At 36.8% G+C, this 22863-nt stretch overlaps 1 protein-coding gene across 1 annotated transcript in view; it reads left to right on the forward strand.

Moving 5' to 3' along the window:
* Nucleotides 1–22863, forward strand: part of myo5aa (myosin VAa) — a 103576-nt gene that overhangs the window by 9518 nt on the left and 71195 nt on the right. The window contains exons 2-6 of the mRNA XM_081372883.1: nt 7648–7758; nt 11963–12134; nt 12219–12363; nt 15682–15838; nt 17507–17650. Of these exons, the coding sequence (XP_081229009.1) occupies nt 7648–7758; nt 11963–12134; nt 12219–12363; nt 15682–15838; nt 17507–17650 (729 nt within the window). The remainder of the gene's footprint in view (nt 1–7647; nt 7759–11962; nt 12135–12218; nt 12364–15681; nt 15839–17506; nt 17651–22863) is intronic.

The following is a 22863-nucleotide window of genomic DNA, read 5'->3' on the forward strand; positions in this document are numbered from 1 at the left end:
CAGTGAATTACTGCAATTCTTGAGCAAATTGTTCAGATCATTTTTTAACCAATCAACTGATTTATTGGAGACTCAAAAGAAGGATTGGTTTCCAATTGGACATTGCTACTTCTCTCATGAACTAAGGAGAACAGAGAACTACTGTAGGTCTGGGGTCAAAATGATCAGTTAATAATCACTAGACTTGCATACATTCTTCACACAAAGTTATCATATGACCTCAGGTCATATTGACATATTAGTACTGTCAACAATGTCTTTGAATTCTTTTTGAAAGCTTCAGTCTCCATTCATTATAGTTGGCATTACTTCAGAATATCTCATACGAGTTTGGAACGACATGAGGGTTGGTAACAATGAAAGCATTTTCATTTTTTGGTAAACTATTGTTTTAATACAGATCATTGATAGTCATGTGTGCAATACTATGTTCATGATGGCACTTAAAAATGCAGTGAAAGAATGAGTAGCCTATGTCTGAATCACCTCATAATCTTCACTTCATGAACTTAATACTTAGGAATGACGTGTTCCTGAAATGAGTTTTCACGTGGTTCTGTGAGATCAGTGTGGGTTTCAATGAAATACTCCAATTGAATGGGATTGGAATGTCACATCAGGTGAAGATTAAGTTAATGACTAGTTAGAGGTGTAGTTCACCTGTTTGGGATTAGTCTCATCTAAACCCTGGTTAAGTCTTCATGCTGGGGTTTCCCCTGGGTTAACCTTTGCATGCTGTTGGACTCGATGCGCTTCATATATACTTTTAAAGGCTATGCGTTCAGCAGTACACACCTACACTAAGCTTTCGCATCAAAATCGATGTAGCCTATACCTTAAGCCAAAAGTATACTTAGGAAAACCGTGTTCTGCGACAGTCCGCACACTGTACTTGTGACATAATATACGTCATTAGAAGGGTCCCAAAGACGTCCGCTCACACTGTCCCTGTGCAGCCCAATTTTTGAGTGCTTCTCATTTCCTATTTGTGCATCTTTGGTTCCTTTCCTCACTTCCTTTACTAGAGTTTTTTTTTTTTTTTTTTGGGTTAAACTAAATGTTAATAATCAAAAAGCATGTCTAATTAATGAAATCATGAAACATACAATTTAACAACAATTTATTAAAAGTTTAAAAAAAATTATATGTTTTTTAATTCTGTTTAATTTTTACCAAACAATTTCTGCTTTCTGTTTAAAGTTTTCTATATTCCATTTTAATGATTTAATTAAATTTTAATAATCAAAAAGCATGTCTAGTTAATTGAATTAATAAAACAACAATTTATGAATTTAAAAATAAAATGTAATTTCTAAGAAAAGTTTTTTTATTTCAGAAGTTCTATGTTGTGTATTTAAAAATTTCTGGCAATCAAATGAAGGCATAAAACATTAAATTAATTTATCTTCTAATCGTTTGAAACTAAATAAACTTTATTTAAAAAAAAGTTTTTATAATAATGTATTATTATGATTATTATTATTATTATTATTATTAGTGTAAGTATTATTATTACATTGATACGTAGCTAGATTCTACTGTAGAACAGTAATATATTTCTGTCACAGTTTCAAGTTAAACCAAACTTTTATTTTGATAATTTTTACTTTGCCGTGAACACCTTTGAGTTTCTGTGTGTTTATGATACAGTATATGACGATAGTTTTTCTCAAATGAAACACAAAGTAAACACAAAGGTAAAATGCTCACAAAGTGACTCTCAGTGCGGCTCTGGAAATGAAGTTCATGCATTCATGTCCTCATATAGTGAGGTGGCAGAGGCTGGAAACACAGCGAGCATCACGCGTGCTTCAGTGTGTGTGTGTGTGTGTGGAAACCGCTCATCTGCGCCATTCATTCTCACAGAGACATGCAGAACATGCAGGATTCATATTTAAATAGTCTTTTGCAGTTTAATATTCACATACACTAGTCTATATCGCGATGTACTGACCTGCTTTTTATTTATTCATCAAACATTGGACAAATTCTGTGAAATTTCACGCTCTACAGTAATTTCTTTATTTTTTTGTTTTTTATGGATTCCGCGAGCTGTCCGTGTTTTCCGCATCGCTGAAATCATAGGGCCCTACTTTCCTTAGCATCTTAGCTATTCCCCCTTAGGATGCGAGGGAGGTGTATCCTCGCTCATGACTCCTCTGGAAGCTTTCTCACTCCTCGTTCCTCGTTCCTCGCCTCCTCGCGGTGCAATTAGAGAACTGAGATGTCCTTAGAAATGGCTGAGATCTATTGGTTTCTGGGTCACAGGCTGGAGGACGTAGAAGCGAGGAAACGAGGAAGCATCAATTTGAGGATTGAGAAGCAACCTTTGGGCCTATCCAAATACCCACACTTGGAGTCTTTGCACATGATCACTTGTCTACATGCATGACGCTAAGTTTCACCATCAAATTGGTACTTGTGTGCTTGTTATCTGTGCGCACAGCCACACACACCCGAAAGGCACACAAACAGAGAGGCGTGTTTCAGATAGCGCGCGTACACCTCATTGATTCCTCTTTTGCATCTCCGTACGCTTGAACGGACACATCCCCAATGAAATAAAACCTTACCAATCTAATACGATCTGGTCCAGTCGCGCTGGCAAAGTTGATCGATCAGCTTGGTCGTCTGCATTTTCCGGTTCAGATTCGGGCTTGAATTGATAAGGTAGTAACGAACGACATCATCACCTGTCATTATTGCTTTGGGTGCTGATGTTCCAAATATGGTAACGGGCGTGACACTTCCGTCACACGTTTAAGGTTTTTGGGCCAAACACAATGTACTGGAGCGATGAGCTTTGTAAAAATCTACGCATTTCAGAAAGGCGGGGCATAGAGGAGCAACAATAATGTACAGTATGTGTAAAATAATGACTTTTTTCTAACACATTGCATTAAACCAAATATACAAAATAATGTTCTTTTTAGAACCATCATATGACCCTTTTAAAGACATGAGATGTCAAGACATTACTGTAGTTATAACTACTCTATATCTGAATTTTTTGTTTTGTGAGTGACTTGTCTGTATAAACACAAAATGATAACTTTTCACTCACGCATTTAAATGCAGTCTTCAATCCCAAAACCTAGCAGTGTTTATGAGGCCTATGAGCATTGAATATTTCTACAATAAAGCCTTGAACATGCCACAAGTTCAAGTATTATGTCACATTACAGATGCCCTTTCATTAGTTGCTGGGTCAGGTGTGTGTGTGCGCGTATGTCTGTTTCTGTCTGCTGAATCATGTGGTTGTGTCACATGAGGATTATCATGTTTTTTCAGATGTGTTGCAACCACACATACTGATTTTCACATTGTCTTGTAATCCTCAATTTTCTGGCATTATGGGTAATCGTCATTGAGTGTGAATGTGACCAAGTGGAAGAGAGGAGCAAGTTGTGTCGGGTGTAGTGACCGTGTGTGTGTGTGTGTGATCGTGTTGAGATGCTATTTTTACCCTCTCTCCTCTTGTTCCTGTCTCTCTGTTGCTAGGAGCTCAGTTCTGGGATGGTCTTCTCCAGAGACTCAGGTTAATCAAACGCATAAGTCCCTGCATCTTGCGTATTGTTTCTGAACCGTATGTTATGTAAAATTGTGTTGAAAGTAGGACTTTTATTTTGACATCGCTGAGAACGGCAGCAACTGAGCACACAGCGCTCCATTCTCCATCTTCTCTGTTTAGCAACTCTGTCTAATACGTTATTATTATTATAGTGTCTGCTTTTATATTATTAGTAATAGAAAGGCAAACAATATAACACTTTCTCATCTACTGTCAGCATTTAGCAAATACACATTTATATTCAAATCTTTGAATATCTAATAAACATTTGATTTCACAAACCTTGCAGACTAAGTTGAATCCATCTGTGAAATCTTGTGAAGTGTGCATTTGTAGACTGCATGAACTCTTGTATTCTGTCTGTAAGTTTATGCGGATTGAATGCGGAGAGGAGAGTTCAAATGACACTGGACACACTCAATTGACAAACTTTAAACCCTTGATTTCAAACTATGCTATGCTATATCCAGTTGGCCATATTGATGCCATTTAAAATTTCATTAAATTAATCGTATTAAATATTAAGCATAAATACTTTGTTCTATAAGATATTGGCACCAGCCATCAAAAAATCCATATGAGTCGACCATTAATTATCATGTATAATACAACCCTCTATGCACACACATTTAGGCTTTTATTCACATCTAGACTAAACATTCTTCAATAAGCTCAAGCATGTAAGAACTAATGAGGTTCATTCTCGTGTGTTACGCAGTACGTTTGAACCGATGAAGTTCATTCTCGTATGTTGCACAGCACGTTTGAGCTTCTACAAGAGGTTTGTTCTCTCGCATCAAACATGTTTGGTTGAGCTTCTGTTTATGTTTGCAGATCAATGTTTAAATGTGTATAAAAGCCTAAATTAAATCTGTTTATCATATAAAGCGATCGAGTCTCTTCAGAAAATTTGGACTAAACCTCTCCATTCATATGGATTAGTTTTACGATCTCTCTACGAACCTTTTGAAGCATCAAAGTGGTAGTTGCGTAGCTGTCAATGGAGGGACAGAAAGATTTCATCAAAAAGATCTTCATTTGTGTTTCGAAGATGAATTAAAGTCTTATGGGTTTGGAACAACGTGAGGATGAGAAATTAATGACAGAATTTTCATTTTTAGGTGAACTATCCCTTTAATTTAGCTTAATTGAGAAATACTTCTATTTTATTTTATTTTATTTTTTAATTTGTTAACAATTTATTTAAAGGATAATGTTATACTTTTTTTCTGTAGGCTAGTATTGTGAAATTTCACTAGTATTGGTACTTTTGAAGTTAACATCACTCCATGTTGTTAAAAATGCATGAGCAGTTTTCTGAGGTGTAAGCCAGTGTGTCTGTGAGCCAGCCTCATACACGATTGAGTTATACTGATGGTGTGGAAACCTGGACTATATCCCATCTGGCCCGCGTGACTAACTCTGACGTTACCACTGCTGACACGGTCAGGCTGCTTTCTGAAACGCTTAAAACACACACTGACTCAGAAACATGTAGGAGCCAGTTGACAGAATTGTTTGAAATAGATCATCCATGCTCACTTCTCTTTACATTTTGTGTCAGCTCTAAAAGCGTTTGTATCAATATTGTATCTTTTTTTTGTATTGTATTTTTTATATTATGGATTATGGACCACAGTCTGGTCTAATATGGTCTGGAGGCATGTACTTAGTGTGCAGCATAGTTGTCATAAATGTGCTAATTTCAACTACTTTCTTTTCTTTAGTTTCGTTGTTTGTTTCTTTCTTCCTTCATGTTTATAGGGTTAGTCATTCATATATAATCAGGATTATTGGTTGGTTCTGTTTGTTCTCTCAGATGATCTGCTGTTTGCCTACTGTTGTCATGACTGCATTCATGCTGTCTCTTTTATTATGGTTGCAATTATGATTTAGTGATGAGGCAGATCAGGCAGGAGGACAGCTGATTCAAATTTTAAGCTATCTATATTTAAAACAATAAATATTCAGCACTGCATGAAAAATGTTGTATGGGATGACATGGTTCTTTAAAATTTCAAATTTATATTAAAGTGCCCCTTTATGTTTTTTCAAACATTACCTTTCATGCTGCATGTAATACAGTGCAAAAAAGCTTTCTTACTTAGTATTTTTGTCTTGTTTCCAGGCCAAATATCTTAAAATTCTGATGTCAAATATCTTAAAATAAAATGTCGTAGGATTAGCATATTTTGTTTTCTCGGAGGAAATCAAAATGAAGTGAGTTTTTGCTTAAAACAAGCAAACTTGTCTGCCAATCGGGTAAGAAAAATAATCTTAAATAATCTGGTTTCCTTTGAATTAAGATTATTTTTCTTACCCCAACATTGGCAGATAATTTTGCTTGTTTTTGGCAAAAACTCACTTAATTTAGATTTTTTTTCTCAGAAAACAAAACATAATAATATCTTGTCATTTTACTTGTCTAGTAAATGCATCTGGATATTTGTAGATTTTTGAACTGGAAATAAGACAGTTTGTAAATGTAAAAGGTCTGGAAAGTTTTAAAAGTCAAAGTGCACGACAAATAAAGTTATTGGGCCCTATCATACAGCTGACGCAATGCAGCACCATGCGCGACGCAAGTGTTTTTTGCTTGGTTTAGCCCGACGCAGTTATCATTTTCACGTCCTGCGCCATGTTGTTTAAATAGCACATGCATTTGCACCCATCTGTGCGCCCATGGGCGTGCTGGTCTGAAAACAAGGTGTTCAGGCGCATTGATGGCGCATTGCTATTTTGAGGCAACTGAAATAGACTGCGCCATTGACCAACTGAAACCTGGTCTAAAGTATTTAAAGAGCGCGTTAGTAATGTGCGCCTATAGGCGGGTCCACAACGCGCGTACACTGCTTATTAAACACACAGGGAGGCACAGCAGCACACAAACATGCCAAATATTAAAAATAAAATGATTACAATGTAAAAGATTATTTTTGTGTACATAAAGTTGTCCTTGCATATTGTTGTCCTACTGTTAGTTTAACTGCTTCTATTGTTCTCATTTGTAAGTCGCTTTGGATAAAAGCGTCTGCTAAACGAATAAATGTAAATGTAAATAAAGATATGGTGGAATCTGGCTTGTCCCGTAGATGGTCTGATTGAGTGCTTTAACCTCGCGCACGAGCAGATCCGTTTGCGCTCTGGAGACGCGTTCGGTCTTTCCAATTCTGTCAAATTCTGCCATGTAAATAGCGAATCCGCCATGGCGCAAGCGCAACTGGCTTTTAAAATGAATGGGTGATGAGACTCTGATTGGTTTATTGCACGTAAAGACCAAAACACACCCATTACTCATTAAGAGAATAGAGACAACCCTTTTAGACCATGCGCTGCGCGCGCCAACCATTTATCCCATCGTTAAACTAGCAAAAGTGGATTTGGACACGCCCTAACTGCACTTGCGTTTTAGACCATATGCTTAGATCGTTAAAATAGGGCCCATTGTCTCCTAAAAGAAAGAATCGATTCCAGTCTCACATCCTGTAACATACCTACTTAACAATGTAACAAGTTTGCCTAATGCCAGCCCATGGTCTTCATTGGCTGCCCGCGAATGATGTCTGCTTTGACCTGTGCTGAGGAAGCCTCCGGAGCTGAAATTCAGATATGATAATATGCATTTTGTTTCCGACAAGCGTTGTAAGCTAGACCAATCACAACAGACCAATCAGAGCAGAGTAGGCTCGTGGAAAGGAGGGGTTTAAAGAGACTGAATCTTCGAACTAACGTTTTCAGACTCTTTGAGAAATGAGGTGATGTACAGTGTATATAATGAGAAAAGTAAAGATGCACATTAGATGCATGTAAACTTATTATAGGAGACCTTTAAAACAAAATTAGGACCCTTTAAAATAGCATAATTGCAAGATGTAATGTTGCTGGTTCTGGGTCTCTTTTGCCTGATTTTGAGTTCCTGTTGCATGTGATTAAATGTTTGAATCTGTTTTTCACACTTTCTCTAATCATTAATCACAATGCTTTCAAATATGTGTGTTGAAACAACCAAATAAAGAGCAATATTTAAGGAACATTGTGTAGGCGAGTGATATTAACTGATAATTTTCTCTGTACAGTATGCCCGGGTCTGGATCCCGGATGTAGAGGAGGTGTGGAGGTCAGCAGAGCTCACCAAGGACTACAGACAAGGAGACGGAGTACTGCAACTACTGCTAGAGGATGGAAAGGTCAGTGTGTGTATATTTGAGTAATGAGTGTTTATAAGCCTCATCAGATTATTTGTGTGAACATTGCTCACAGTACATTGGATTTACTGGAGTACTTTAATTTTCTTGGGATTTGTCCAAGGGATTCATCCTCCAACCTTTGTGTTATGGGAATGGGAATTGCACTTATAGTTAATGCATTAACAGAGTCCTAGTAGTCAAGCATACAGAATTAACCATAATAAATTATAATGATAACATTTAAACTTTACATTTGTTAATATGAGACTGATATAGAATGATATAACTTATCAACCCTGTCAGAGCAAAGTTATCTTTCAACTAACTTTTATCTCAATAACAATGTAAAAAAAAATAAAAAAAAATAAAAAAAAATTCAATCTGTCAAATTCAAATTCATCTGCCAAATGCAAAAAGTAAAACCACTTTTGTTTTATTTCAGTGTGTTCCAGAAAGGGGCATGGAATACACCTGATATTACATGATCTGTGAAGCGCTGTGTTTTTACATGAAACAAATTCTGGAAAAATGTCAGTAATAATGTAATAATACTTTGAAAAAGTAGTTCCACTTAACTTAAATGTAGATAACTAAACAGCTCAAAAAACAAACAAACAAAGAATTACAGTGTATGCATAATTATTAGTTACTCTATTAGTTAGTTAATTAGTAACTACTAGTTACCACATCAATTGTAATAATTACTATTAAGATTAAATGTAATAAATTATTGGAGATTGATGACAGAAGACCTCATATTTAGATGTGCATAATTATTAGGTATGTGTCTTTGCATCTTTTCTTCTCAACCTGTTTTTGTGATCGTGACCCAATGAGCATTTAATTGTCCGATGGTCACACCATTTCTTTATCCGAATATCACACTTTAGTTTTGAAATTTCTACAGTGTTGCATGCTTCTCATGTCCACAATTTATTTATTTATTGTACTTTTTCCATGTCAGTTACACTTTTGGTCCATTTTATGCACAAAATAACCATGAATATTCCTTTAAAGTTTAAACAATGGCTCCGGGTCTACATGAGTCTTAACTCTCACATAAGTGATCTCTGTAGAAGTTAAAGTAGCGGTGGTTATATTTTAATAGTCCTTGTAATTTATATTAATGTGGATTATTATATTGATGGCTTTATTACCTTATTGCACCGATTCATTTAGTCAATTCATTACTAAAATTTTCTCTAATTGACGATTCAGACAACTACAGTATGAGTTAAAGAAATGGCAATTTTATTACTTACCTTCATGTTGTTCAGGTTTGGCCCTGACCAAGTTACTACCCTAGGCAAGTTTTTACCTGGTTCCCCTTGCATCACAGCCAATGAATTCCACCACTGATCATTGTTCATACACTCACACAGAAACTGCATAAATACTGGAGTGTATGTGACCATTAGGTGTTACATTATATGATTAAAAAAAAGCTGATAATTGTAAAATTACAAAAATAGCACCTAAGCCACATTATAGCCTAAACACAAGTAATTCGTTCTAGCATTCATGCTAGGGATGCTAACGATTAATCGACGATCATAACTTAATCGCTAAAACTTATCGATCGCCGATTAAGCAAGGTCATGCACATGTGTGCTGCTCAACTGCAAAACTCGTAAAGCAGACACGAGGAAAAATTAAGCGAGCGCGCCGGAGTTATGTTTGGGACGGGACCATTTTACGTTAAGGAGTTACACTTTCATGACTATAAGTTTGTGTGTGCATTCGCCTTTAGCCTTTTGTTTTGTGCAAATGTAGTTGTAATATTGTGTTTATTTTGTGTAGGCATGTAAATATCTGATGCATCATATAGGATGCATTTGGTTAAAAATGAACGTGGTTGGTTAACCGCGCCGGTGATCGTCTTCAGCTTCAGCGTGCGCAGCTCAAACAGCAATGCACGACTAATAATAACTATGATTGGGAATGTCATATTACATAACATTATAAAGAGAACAATATTGTAATGAAACGTTGTTAATTCTTTGGGTTTAGTTTTAGCGCGTTGTTCAGATATTAGATATTTTCTCCATTAGGTCACCTGATGGAGTTTTTCGGTTCCTTGCCACTGTTGCCTTTGGCTTGCTCAGTTGGGGATGCTTAATTTGATTAATCGATTCAACAGTGCTATTGATCAGCATTACCAAACGTGGATGTTTTACACCAGAAACAAACACTGATGTACTATTTTATTTAATACTGTGAAGCTGCTTTGATACAATCTGTATTGTGAAAAGCGCTATATAAATAAAGTTGACTTGACTTGACTTGACTTGTTCCAGGAAGAGCGCGTCCACAACAGGAGTTACACATTCTGAATAGCAGGCATCTGTATTAGTCGTTATATTTGATTGATCATTTAATTAAATTAATTATTTAATAATCACATCGACTCATTTTACAATCCCACTAGCCCTTTTTTTAGACTAAAAACCCCTCATTCATTTGGTGAGGATCATGGAGTTTTGAGCAGCATTTGCACAGACTGTTGCCACTGCAGTAGATGTCAGAGTTATGTTTTGTCTTTGTGTTCACCTTCTTTTTGCTCATTTTCAGTAGACCCAGTTTTCCCATGTGTTTCTTTGATTCATCTCATTCACCTGTCCCTTGTTAATTAGTTCATTAGTCCTCGTTTGGTTTAGTATTTATAGTCCCATGTTTCCTGAGTTCTTTGTCCTGTCTGAACATCATGTTGGTAATGTGTTGCTAGCCTGTTTTTCTGTATTATTTGAATTAAAGACTGCTCTCTTGTTATTTCGTCTTCGTGAGTACTCTTTGGCAACATACCGTCAATTTGTGTAACTTGACATCCTTAATTCATGCACAAAACAAATATTCATTGAGCTCTTCTCTAACATTCGGTTTATTTTTCAAAATTAATTTTAAGAGTGTTTGTTTTCTAGTAGATGGCAGCAATCTTTTTTCATGTTATCACTATGAATGAAACTGAGAAATGTAGATCTTTTTAAAAGTGAATTCTACACAAAATGTTTATATTTTAAGGTAAAATAACTGACGTTATCTCTAGCTAGATAGCTAGCTTTTTCAAAATAACCAACGTTATTGTCTAACTACTATGCGATTTGATAAAATGTTCATTCAAAACATCACATTACCTCTGTGTTTATCCCCTTTTTCTTCCTTTTCTCTTCTTCTTCCTTGGGCACCAGAGGGCTTCTAGGCTATCTATGGCATACTAATGCTAATGTATCATGTGTCATAAATTCGTCCATCAGTCTCAATCAGGTGAAGTTTGTTGGTGTGTTCGACTTGAAGCGGCTCTGCGCAGACAGATCGGTGTATGACATCAAAGTATTACAAGAGCGATTAGAGAGCATACGGCTCAATATGCTTTCGAAACACTCTTGTGGTACAGTATTTAGCTTCAAGTTGAACACACCTACAATCTTCAGTGTGGTCGCTCCTACAGATGGGTGGCGACTCTAGCATTTGCCTATTCCAGCCCTGGTGATGTTCAAAATCAACAAAAAAAATCTTCAGTGGGACACAAAAGATGTTTTGCAGATTGTTGAGACAGATCTTTTCCATATAATGCAAGTGAATATTAACTGTCCAGCTTCAAAAAGGACAAAAACATGTGACTTTGCTCTATTACAAGTATGTCATACTGAAGTCATACGATAGCTTTGTGTGAGTCTTCATTTAATAAAAAAAAAATTCCGTAAGCGATAGCTCTTGAAGGGATAGTTCACCCAAAATGAAAAGTCATAATTTGGCTCCCTCATGTCGATCAAAACCTTTATTTTTCTCAGTCTCAATATTTGTTTTTTCATACAATGGAAGTTAATGATAACCAAAAACGGCATGATTACCAACATTCTTCAGAATGTCTTTTTTGATGCTCCACAGTAGAAAGAAATTCATATAGCCTAGGTTTGGAAGGACATGAGGGTGAACACATGACAGATGACATTTTGGGGTGATCTATCCATTAATTTTAGCCTGTATTATCCTGATGCCTCAGAATTCAGTAATGTCAGATGTCAAATTCTACTGTGGCGTGCAGCCAATTGCAACTAATCAGATTTGAATATCCTGAAACGTGAATGAGTCAGTTTTTCAGCCTGTTCCTCACAGAAAACCATTGTTTGACTTCAGAAGATGTATGACGGTTCCCTTCAAAACACAACTTCATATAATTTGGTGTGCTGTGAATTGTGTTATTCAGGAATTGGAGTACAAATTGGACCCCAAGACGAACAACTTGCCACATCTGCGTAACCCAGATATCCTGGTGGGAGAAAATGACCTGACGGCTCTCAGCTACCTTCACGAGCCTGCTGTGTTACACAACCTGAAAGTGCGCTTCACTGATTCCAAACTCATCTACACTTACTGCGGTAAACACACACATACACAAGACATACACACATTTAATGTGCCTAGAATTATTGAGCTCAATTGTCTTTTATCGTTTGACCCAGGTATTGTGTTGGTTGCTATAAACCCATATGAGACGCTTCCCATCTATGGATCCGACATCATTAATGCGTACAGCGGGCAGAATATGGGCGACATGGACCCTCACATCTTCGCAGTGGCAGAAGAGGCTTACAAACAGATGGCCAGGTGGGGCTGAGCAAGTTTAAGTTAGTTAAACTATCGTTGGTTGATAGTTACCTGAATAAAGGCCCTGATATACTCATGGTGAAGTTCTGTTTTGTTCTTTTTTCAGGGCAGGGATAATAACAAATTTGAAATACATGACCGCCCATGTTGATGGGAGCAGTGTTTAGATGAATATGTAAATATGTGCTGCACACTATTTTCTAAATGGCCCTGTTTGCACCTGGTATTAAGATGCATAAAATGCGTAGGCGAGGAAGACACACACGTTTTCACCTGGTGTTTCTCTTTTGTCCACTTTCAACCACTTCTGTCTGGATTTCTTTGAGGGGAGGGTCTATGGGCGGGTCTATTAGACTACGGTCTATTTTTTTTTTTTTTGATCTTTCGATCTAATGGACAAAATAAGCTTGTGTAATTTGCATATGAATGCGAAAGGAGACGACGGAAAAACATACAGAGAGCATCAGCTTTCGTTATTGCTCTTACAGCCACAGGACCATGCCAAACGCGGTGAGTGTGTGTTAGAAATCAGGAATGGTGAGAGAACATTGTGCTTGGTTTGTTTTTCAACTTCTAACCAAACTTGGTACTTCAGCCGACATTTTAAATCTCGTCTGGCTAGCGCACTTCCCATAATGTTTACGCATTAGGTCAGTAGGCAGAGAGTAGGCGTCTTTTGTGGTTGTTCAAACACATTCGACCACATGAGCGTCTACACTACGAAAGCAATCCGGTCTAATGCGTTTTCGACTACCTCTGGAAGTGGTTGGAAGTGGACAAGCTCAAAACGCTTTAGACCCCATTTACACCTGTATTTAGAGTCGTCAACTTGTGATCCGATCAACCAAAACCCATCTTAATACCAGGTGTTAACAGGGCCAATAACACACCAAACACACAACAAGAATGATGTGAAAAGTACAGTTGAGAAAGCATCTGATCTTAGAGAGATGGATATTTTTCTGATATTCACCATGCCGTTCAAGTTAAGTAAAGTTAAATGGCTTTATTGTTACAAAACTTTATTGTTTTTTAAATTGCAGACGAATTTCATGGACAAAACTTATGTATTATGAAGTTCAAACAGAAGTCAACCAAGCAGCTTTCTATTGGTCAACACAGCAAACTTACATGACCAGCTGAAGCTGATGCGAAATCTGCATGGGAAAATATATTACCCTTATGCAAATTCCCAATAATGTGAATTCCTATTGAAATAACTTTGACAGGAGCTTTACACGCACACACACACACACATGCACACACACACACACACACACACACACAAGCACACAAAAGGTGGAGCCCCAGAGTACACCTACCTGTTACGTATTTGTCTTGGACCAATTTCAGATCTAAGGTGCTAGCCAACGCAAAGTTATCTGGACAGTTCTGAACCACCGACAAAAACTCAAAGCGAACTTCATTTTGGCCAGTTTAAGTTTGAATGATGTCACACCTGCTCATTCTTCGATTTGGTTTGAAGTAATATGTCAGGCCATTAATAACGCATTACCTTCAAATAGCGCACAGACATTTGAAGATAACTATTGCTCCCTTGAGTATGTAAAGCTCTCTGTAAAGCTGCTTTGGGACAATCTGTATTGTAAAAAGCGTTATATAAATTAAGGTGACTTGACTTGAGGAGTACTGTGGCTTGTTACTAAATGCCTTGTGCCTTAGAAATGCAAACACACGCATTAAAGGGATTTTTCACTTAACCCAAAAATTTTAATTTGGTCATTATATTACTCACCTTCATGTTTTAAACTTAAACTTAAAAAGGTGATGTTTTGAAGCATGTTGGGGTCCAAACAACGTTATACCCCACTGACTAAATTAACTTTTTTCAGAATAAGTTCTTTTTTCACAGAAGAAAGTCATACAGGTTAGGACATGAGGGTGATAAAATGACAGTCTTTTCATTTTTGGATGAACTATCCTTTTAGGTACAGGGGATCTGCACTTACATTGCATCAGCCAAGTATTCATATTTGCATAGAGTGTGTAATACTTGGCTGTGTTAGTATTTGCTATACTGCTCAATCTAAAGGGAAGGTTTGTAGGTCAGGATGTTGCTCACTGCAGACCAGCCAAAAATAGACCAGCCAAGGTTATGTTTCGCTCGCTCGTTTTCTTGGGTCTCTTGTTCCTTCTCACTGCAGCTGCAATGGTGTGCACTACTGAACCTGTCTGTCTGAAAGGTTCATTGATCAGTGGATGCCAGTGTTGCAGCAAAAGCTACAGTTTTCTCAGTTTTCACATGATGGAGCGTCATTTTCTCAGAGCCTTGTGTTTTTCATCTTTGTCTTTGCAATACACCATTATACACCAATACAAATCAATCGATTTTCAGCATTCTTAATGTGTAAACTCTAGTGTGTAAGCACCCTGGTACCTAGCCAAGTCAAGTCACCTTTATTTATAATACAGATTGTATAAAGGCAGCTTTACAGTGATAACATGAAAATAATGCAACAAAGTTTGTTTCAGCTGCACTGCAGATCTAGAAGAAAATAGCATTGTAGTCCAGCTTAAAGGGATAGTTCACTTTGAAATAAAATTTTGGTATGTTTTAGCTTACCTCAAGGGCATCCAAGATGTAGGTGTCTTTTTTCCACAGTAGTTTCAATTTTGATATTTTTAGGCCAAACCGTTCTTGTCTGTCAGTCATATAATGCAGGTCTATGGTCACTGTCTCAAAGAGCAAGCACAGAGTCAAAATTAAAACAATTCCACATCGTCCAAATTAAACAATTCCCCATCGTAAGTACACATTGATGGCCTAAGACACGAAACGAGCGGTTTGTGTGAGAAAACGAACAGTATTTATACCGTTGTTACCTCTTGAACACAGCCGCGTCCAAATGATCTGAGGGCGCGGGCGGGTATAGATATATACACTAGACGTCGCCTTGGCTACTGCAGTTCATTGGAACGAAACCGTAGCCAGAACGGTTTGGCCTAAAAATATCAAAATTGAAACTACTGCGGAAAAGAAGACACCTACATCTTGGATGCCCTTGAGGTAAGCTAAAACATACCAACATTTTTTTTCAAAGTGAACTATCCCTTTAAGTAAGTTCAGTAATGGTTGATTTTTGTTGCAAAAAAGTTTAGTTAATTTAGCCGCTCTGGAGAAATCAGTGATGTCCAGCTCAGTTCAGTTCTCATATAATGGTGTCAATGCAAGAAGATCAGTACTGTTGTTGAATATTAAGTGTCCTAGCGACACTAGTAACCACTCACAACAGCACATTTTCTTCTTCAAAAAAAAAAATCTATTTGAACTTGTTCTTTCATTTTTGCATCATTCAGGGATGAGAGGAATCAGTCCATCATTGTGAGTGGAGAATCTGGAGCAGGGAAAACTGTTTCTGCAAAATACGCCATGCGTTACTTTGCCACGGTCAGCGGCTCTGCCAGTGAAGCCAACGTAGAGGAGAAAGTTCTGGCATCCAACCCCATCATGGAGGTGAGTTTTTCCTGCATCACTAGATTAGTGCGTCATTCTGGAATCAGTGCTGAGACTCTGGCTGTTTGTTTTCATGAAGGTCTTTAATAATACAGACTTTTATATCTCAGAGAGCCAAAACCCTTGGGCTGGGAGACTAAAAGCTGTTCACTGGCTAAATATGAGTCTTGTTCAGAGCATTATATCTGCTCTTCACTGCATGCTCTTCATCTCCCCAGGGCTCATTTCACTCAGTACAGCAGTAGAGAGAGAGTGTGTGTATTTGAGTGCTCTCATGTGTATTAGAGTAAAGTTAGTGTTAGCATAAAGCTCACATGACCTTCTCTGCTGTCCTCAACTCACATTTCTTCAACATACGTAAAACATACGTAAAACAAATCACTATGTTTCAGACACTAGCTACCTCCATATACATTTTGGCATGTAAAAGCATCATGGGAACTCCAAACATGAAGGCTGTTCCAAACGTTACGTGGAATAATTACATAAAATTATTATAATTATGAAAAATAAAGCATATTATGATACCTTGTTTTGGCCAAATTCAAAATTCCAATTATTCACAGATACTGTGATGCATTTTTGTAACCCAGCCTCGGAAGTTAGCATCACACTGGTTCCCTTAAAAAAAAAAAAAAAAAAAAAAAAAAAAGAAACACAATAGGATTTTTACATTGCTAAAGTATTTTTTTTCCCCGTATGATCTAAGTTAATACTTGTTCAAAACAAGTTTTGAATGAAAAAATGCACAATAGATTTTTTTTTTGAAAGAAAAAATAATAATTTTGATGGCTTTACAATAACAGTAAATATGATGTTTCATTATATGAAAATTTTTAATCTAACAATTTCATTATAGATATGATGTTTGTCTCAAAGGTAGAAACAATGCTATTTGAAACAATTTAATGTTACTATTATGTAAACAATGGGAAAAGTCAGCCAGTTATTTATCACGTCAGTTATAGTGGCTTTAGCCATAGCCTTTAACAATAGGTGCACTTTTTACCCCAAATACCTTACTTTTACATATTCGTCAGTTCTTGAAAATTGAGATTCGACTCTCCCATGCCTTTTGCATCAGCATTGATTTTTGTACAGCCTTAAAAAGAGTTTGTAAAAGTATTTATACATCCCCCCCCCCATACTTCCCCAATCTACCATTGGACATGCAGACAGGTAGCCCCACCCTCAAACTCATGCTATTGGTTAAGCCTAGCTACAGGCATTAACTCTAGTACTCACATTGATGATACATACCGTTGTTCAGAGCTAAATAACACATTGATATAAACTGGTAAAAACCCAGTGTAAAAACCACCTTAAAAACACATGATCTAAGCTTGGTTATTTTTTGGGGGGTCAGGTTTAATGAATTTGTGCCCTATAAACACGTTGTTCTTCCAGAAGCTCAGTTGCTTGCTGATTCTGATTTTGACAGTTCCTCAGCAGATTTCTGCTCTGTGGGGGAGGCAGTATCAAACCTCCTGACCTGCTGTCGTCTCCCACACACATGATCTTCCTGTCACTCTGTTTTTTAATCAATAACCTTTCTGTGTGCTCCTTAAACTTTTAATCCTGTTCTCTTCTAACTGAAACAATAAAGAAACCCCCAGGTCAGTCCAGTACTTCCACTCAAGCTGATGTCTTTTCTGTTCTCATCTCTAGTCCATCGGTAACGCCAAGACCACCAGGAATGACAATAGCAGTCGATTTGGGAAATACATTGAGATCGGCTTTGATAAGAGGTATCACATCATCGGTGCGAACATGAGGACATATCTATTGGAGAAATCACGCGTCGTATTTCAGGTGAGGGTCGAGTATGAATGACATTCTGTCACTTTGGTCTTTATATCTTAAACTACACATATTTTAAACCTTCTCAGCATCTTATTTTGGCCCAAAAGGTCCACAATCTTAAATCAAATATTTATTGAGCATAAAATATTATTTATCAAGACCATTTTCCACCCTCTCTTTGGCATTTAGAATTAAACAGCCTCTTTGCAACTGTACTTTCAAGACTTGACCTATGTCAGGATTGGCTAACCTTGCTGATGAAAAGAGTAATAGTGCCTTTGGCATAAAATATGGAATTAAACAGTATATAAATATAATGTAAAAATCTGGGTGGTCAAATGTCAATGTAGTGATGGCTGTGATGTCATAAACATGACAATTTCTGAATCAGTCACATTTTTGCATGTGCCAAAATGCGCAGGGAAGTTTTTGTTTTTTTGTGTAGCCATGAAATAATAAAGGTTTTATACTCTAAAAGAGTGCCATGGTCATCCCAGAACTTTACTGAAGCAAAACAAATCCGTTTAACAAAGGTATGATTATATGAATGTTTAAAAATCAATCTAGATGGTAGTGGAAAGAGCATGGAAATCTGGGCCTCTCAGATGGAAATGTTGATTTCTCTCATTGCCCTCATATGTGATTTTCCATGCCAATTTTTTTTTTTCCTTTGGAATACTGAATGAATGTGTGGTTTCTTCGTTGGAGTCTTAAACTAAAAGCCTGCTGTATTTCAGAATTACCACCAGATGTTATCAAACACTTAGTGATCCAGAGATTAACTCTGTTTGTGCGCTTTTGAGTCTTTCTAATGGTTTTTATTATGTAAAAAAGAAGTGTGTATCCCAGACATATCAGATACTCAATTTGATTTTTTACATTTGCATGAATAGATGGGGACATACGAGTCATGCTGTTTTCCAACATTACTATAATATTAAAGGTTAAAATTAACAACTGATTTGTATACAAATGTTTGAATTGCACATCAACAACTTTATTATATAACTTTTTAATGACATATTTATGTTTCTACTCCACTTTGTGTTTTGAAATATAAATACTTAAACGGTGGCTGTCATAAAAACTTGACGAAGGGATTCAAACATACATTCGATATTAAAGAACATGTAAACATATAAAAAATATGTTATATTGCACATATTTAGCAAAATACTCCTTTCTAGAGTTCCAACCAACTATCCAGCTATAGACATTGAATGGCTTTTCTGAGGTAAATGTAATGTTAAGTGACATATTTGTTTACAAGCTGTTTCATCGACACCTTTCCACGGTTGAAACACTAATTGAGCGATTACATGAGACATGATACATTTCAGTAAGCTGTACTGGATCTTTCAACATTCCTTCTGGTGTTCATTCATGTGTATTTTGTGCTATAACTAAATTGAAACTGCTTTGAACAATGGCCTAAGACAGTGTACACAGACAGGAGCACTGTCTGTGTACACTCCCTCTGAAGCACACCGCACTTCCTGCTTATGGCAGATCTAATTTTAGCTCCTCTCAGTTACCTCAGGGATTTAATTCACAGTACGATTTTCATTTCTTGAAGGCTCCTATGTCTTTCTGCACTTTCAGGACTCCAAGCCCTAGTGAGCTATAAGCTAATATTATGCTGCCTTCTTCGATAGCTTTATCTGGCCAAATTCCAGAATGTACTGCGATTAGCTAAAAAATTAATTCCAAAATCGTGGATAAAGCGAGAAAAATGTCATTTAAAATATTATGTCAGGCAGTGCTAAAAAGTATTGATAAATACAGTTAAATCAAATTTAAGATGGAGTGTTTTAATATTTCTATGTGCTGAGGGCTTTGTATGCTTGGAGTATCACATAATTTTGTTAGCTAAGATGCTAATTTCACACTTATTTGGAATAAATTGTGAGTCGAGTCTTTGTTGAGCTTTAAGTGAGGAATGTTTTTTTAATGGTTATGAAGAGTCACCTATGGATGCTGCCTTGCAAGGTAGCTGCCTATGTAAACAGTAGACAACAAGGCAGCTCACTAGGTTTTAAAAGAAAGCTGTTCATTGAGCAAATATAGGCTGTATCCGAAATCGTCCCCTATACCGCTTATTCATTATTCACTACATTACTAATATTAATATGGTACACTGAATGAATGAAAAAAAGCGAGCAAATTCAGACACTGAGTGTGCTGGAGATTATGGGATGCATGAGTTCACTCGTCCACTGGTTTTTGGACACCACTACAAATGGCCGTCCCCATAGTTATGCACCAACATTTCTGCAACTGATAATATTTGGCAGAAAATGATTTTTTGAGGTTTGGGCGGAAATCATAGACTGATACAGTGAGGTTTAAGTGATGCTTTTCTGATGGCGTGTTTTGACTGTTTCAGTGTCTATATTGTGCACACGACATGGATAAACTAAATATCAAAATATTTCAATTTCATTGAAGTAATACATCATTAAAAAAATATATTGTGCAATTTTAGATTTTTATATACAACATGGTTTTGTGTGTTGATTATTAAATAAATTTGATTAATGAATTGATTGTTGAATCAAATTTATTTTACTTTTTAGTGTCTGTGTAAAAAGTGATGCATAATTATCAAATAGTGCACCATGTAAGGGTAAAGGGAACGATTTCAGACACAGCCATAGTTTTGGTCTTTCGCTTGCCCACATCTAAAAGATAAAATTCAATAAAGTCTGTCATTCAAGGTTGCAACAGTATTATGGACCCCAAAATTGATCAGGCCTATATAAATGACTCAATCTGGCCCAGGTGTGAGAAACATGTTTGGAATTCAGAGGCCTTTTCTCCTTCTGGGAGGCCCAGAATGATTAAAGCTGACAGGAATGAGGATAATGGAGTTAAACATGTCTGTTCAGTGTTATATAATATACTCACAGAGACTGCTGTTGTGCTTAGGGGAATTCCAGATGAGTTAAGTATGTGTGATTGTCAGATGCAGAGTTTGACCAGAAATGTACTTATGCGAGTATGTAAATTTAATGGTATTTTGCAAGCTTGTTCATGCTTAACATGCATTACTGTGACAGTAATGGGTTGCACCGTTTTTGTGTGTGGTATTTCATCACAAAAACCTGCGTCTTATTCACTAACCACCTGCAATCTGTGCTGGTATTGTGTCATGCGTGTATTTAATTTAAATAATTACCCTTCTTTTCAGCATGAATGCTCCTTATTTCTAGATAAATTAGGTTTTGATAGGTATATATTAGTCAGAGCTTTTTGCCTGGCACAATTAACACTGTATTATCAACTGTAGTAGGTGGTAAACAGAATTTTATTTAAAAAGGGATATTTGTCTCAGGGCTCACAAAATTTCAAAATCGCTGGTAGCCCTTCGGGCAGGCACTCTTCAGATTTTGGTAGCCCGAAATGAATTTTACTAGCCCAAATAAAAAGACAATTTTTATTGTAGAAAACTGGTTAGGAGTCAAAACATGAATCAAAAACTTTTTCAAAACACAAATATCAACAATTGGATATAAAATAATCAAATTATAATCATCAATACAAATATGCATCTGGTTCTAACTGAACTGAAATTTGTGTGACCAGTATGGAACATGAAACAGTCTGTGTCTGTGGCTCAGCCCCCAATGAGGGTATAATAAAAAAATAAATAAAAAAAAAGGTACCACTTTAGTTTAGGGTCTAATGCTCACTATTAACTAGTTTCATTACCATGCAGATGGCAGGGTTTTATCATCACTGAGGTCCCGAATGTGAAGTAGGCTAGTTAGGGGGGTTCAGGGAAAACTGATTTATCTGATCTGTGCATTTTAAGATGTTTTGAAGGCCAAAAAAATTGGATTACAATAGCTTTACAACCGTCAGCGGGCAGTAGATTATTTGTCAATACCTGCTCTCACTTCTTATCCATCACTCTTTCTTTTCCTCTCAGTCTCCTCATCTTGCCCTGTCTCTTCCCCTCTTAAAGCTGAACTTTTTTAATTTACTTAAGGCTACGAATTGTTTTACATTAATTCTCAACATTTACACATTTATTATTAATCTTGTGCCTAACATGATGAAAACTATTTTGTTAATGTTTCTTTTCTCCTCACAATGACAGTAAACTAATTTATAAACTAAATGTAATTACATTACACATGGGCGTCGCAAGCAAAAAAAATGTGGGTGGGTCATCCTCCAGAATTTTTTTACTAGATAAGGGGTGTTCCCGAAGCCAAATACCTTATCTAAAATCTCTATGCAATAATGACTGACAGTAAAAATTAAACGATCCGTCTTTCAGAATTAGCTTCTTTCAGAAATTGCGTGCATCTTTCAGAAATCCGAGCTTGGCAAGAGTAGGCTCAAATATCAACTCAAATAGGCTACTACATCAAAGACATGTTCTACGAAATGATATCATATTTTTGTATGCATATTTAAATGATTTAAGTCTTGAACAGTATGATACTCGAATGAATGGAATAAGCACAGCATGATCACAAATCAAACAGCGCGTTAATTGCCGTCTCTGCGCGTCTCCGTCTCTCCGCAACCAAACCAGCTCAAACCTATAATCAACTAAGATTCATATACATTAATTACTTCTTGATATGTGCATTTAAATGTTTTGAACTTCGTGTGATGTGATAAACTACATGATATATTTCTGTGTCTCACTATCTCTTGAAGCTGAACCTCGATCGTTGTCCCCGTGCGTATTTGGCGCTGCAAGTTTTTTTCCACATAGGCCATAGGCCTATTTTCAGTTCAAAATGGCGAAATTCGACAAAAGTATATTTGTTTGCCTGATTATTTTTGTCATTCGTTTCACATTTATGACCTAAAAAAAAACTGTCAAATGTGAAATGTTTAGTTTAGCTACTACACTTTATCTCACACTTGACCGTAAACTGAAGCGTCAGTCGCTCTACTCAAATTCGCGCTCAGCAGCTTCTGTGAACATAAATCCCGCCTACTTTGATTTGATTGGCCATCTCAAATATTCTGACATTGACGAGCAGTGACAGACCAATGAGACTCAGATGAACACACACACACCCTGTCCTCTGTTTCTGACGTTCGCTCTGCTCTGCGCCGCTGCGGATTGAACATGAAGAACGCGCTGAATCGGATTATAACAAGACTGAAGCGAATACTATTTCAGATTCAGGCCGGTTATGCATTTTGGTTGCCCGACTGGAAAACACAATAGCCCCGGGACGTCGGGCTAGCGATTT

Source organism: Scardinius erythrophthalmus (assembly GCF_964197995.2).
Source record: "Scardinius erythrophthalmus genome assembly, chromosome: 8".
NCBI classification, from domain to species: domain Eukaryota; kingdom Metazoa; phylum Chordata; class Actinopteri; order Cypriniformes; family Leuciscidae; genus Scardinius; species Scardinius erythrophthalmus.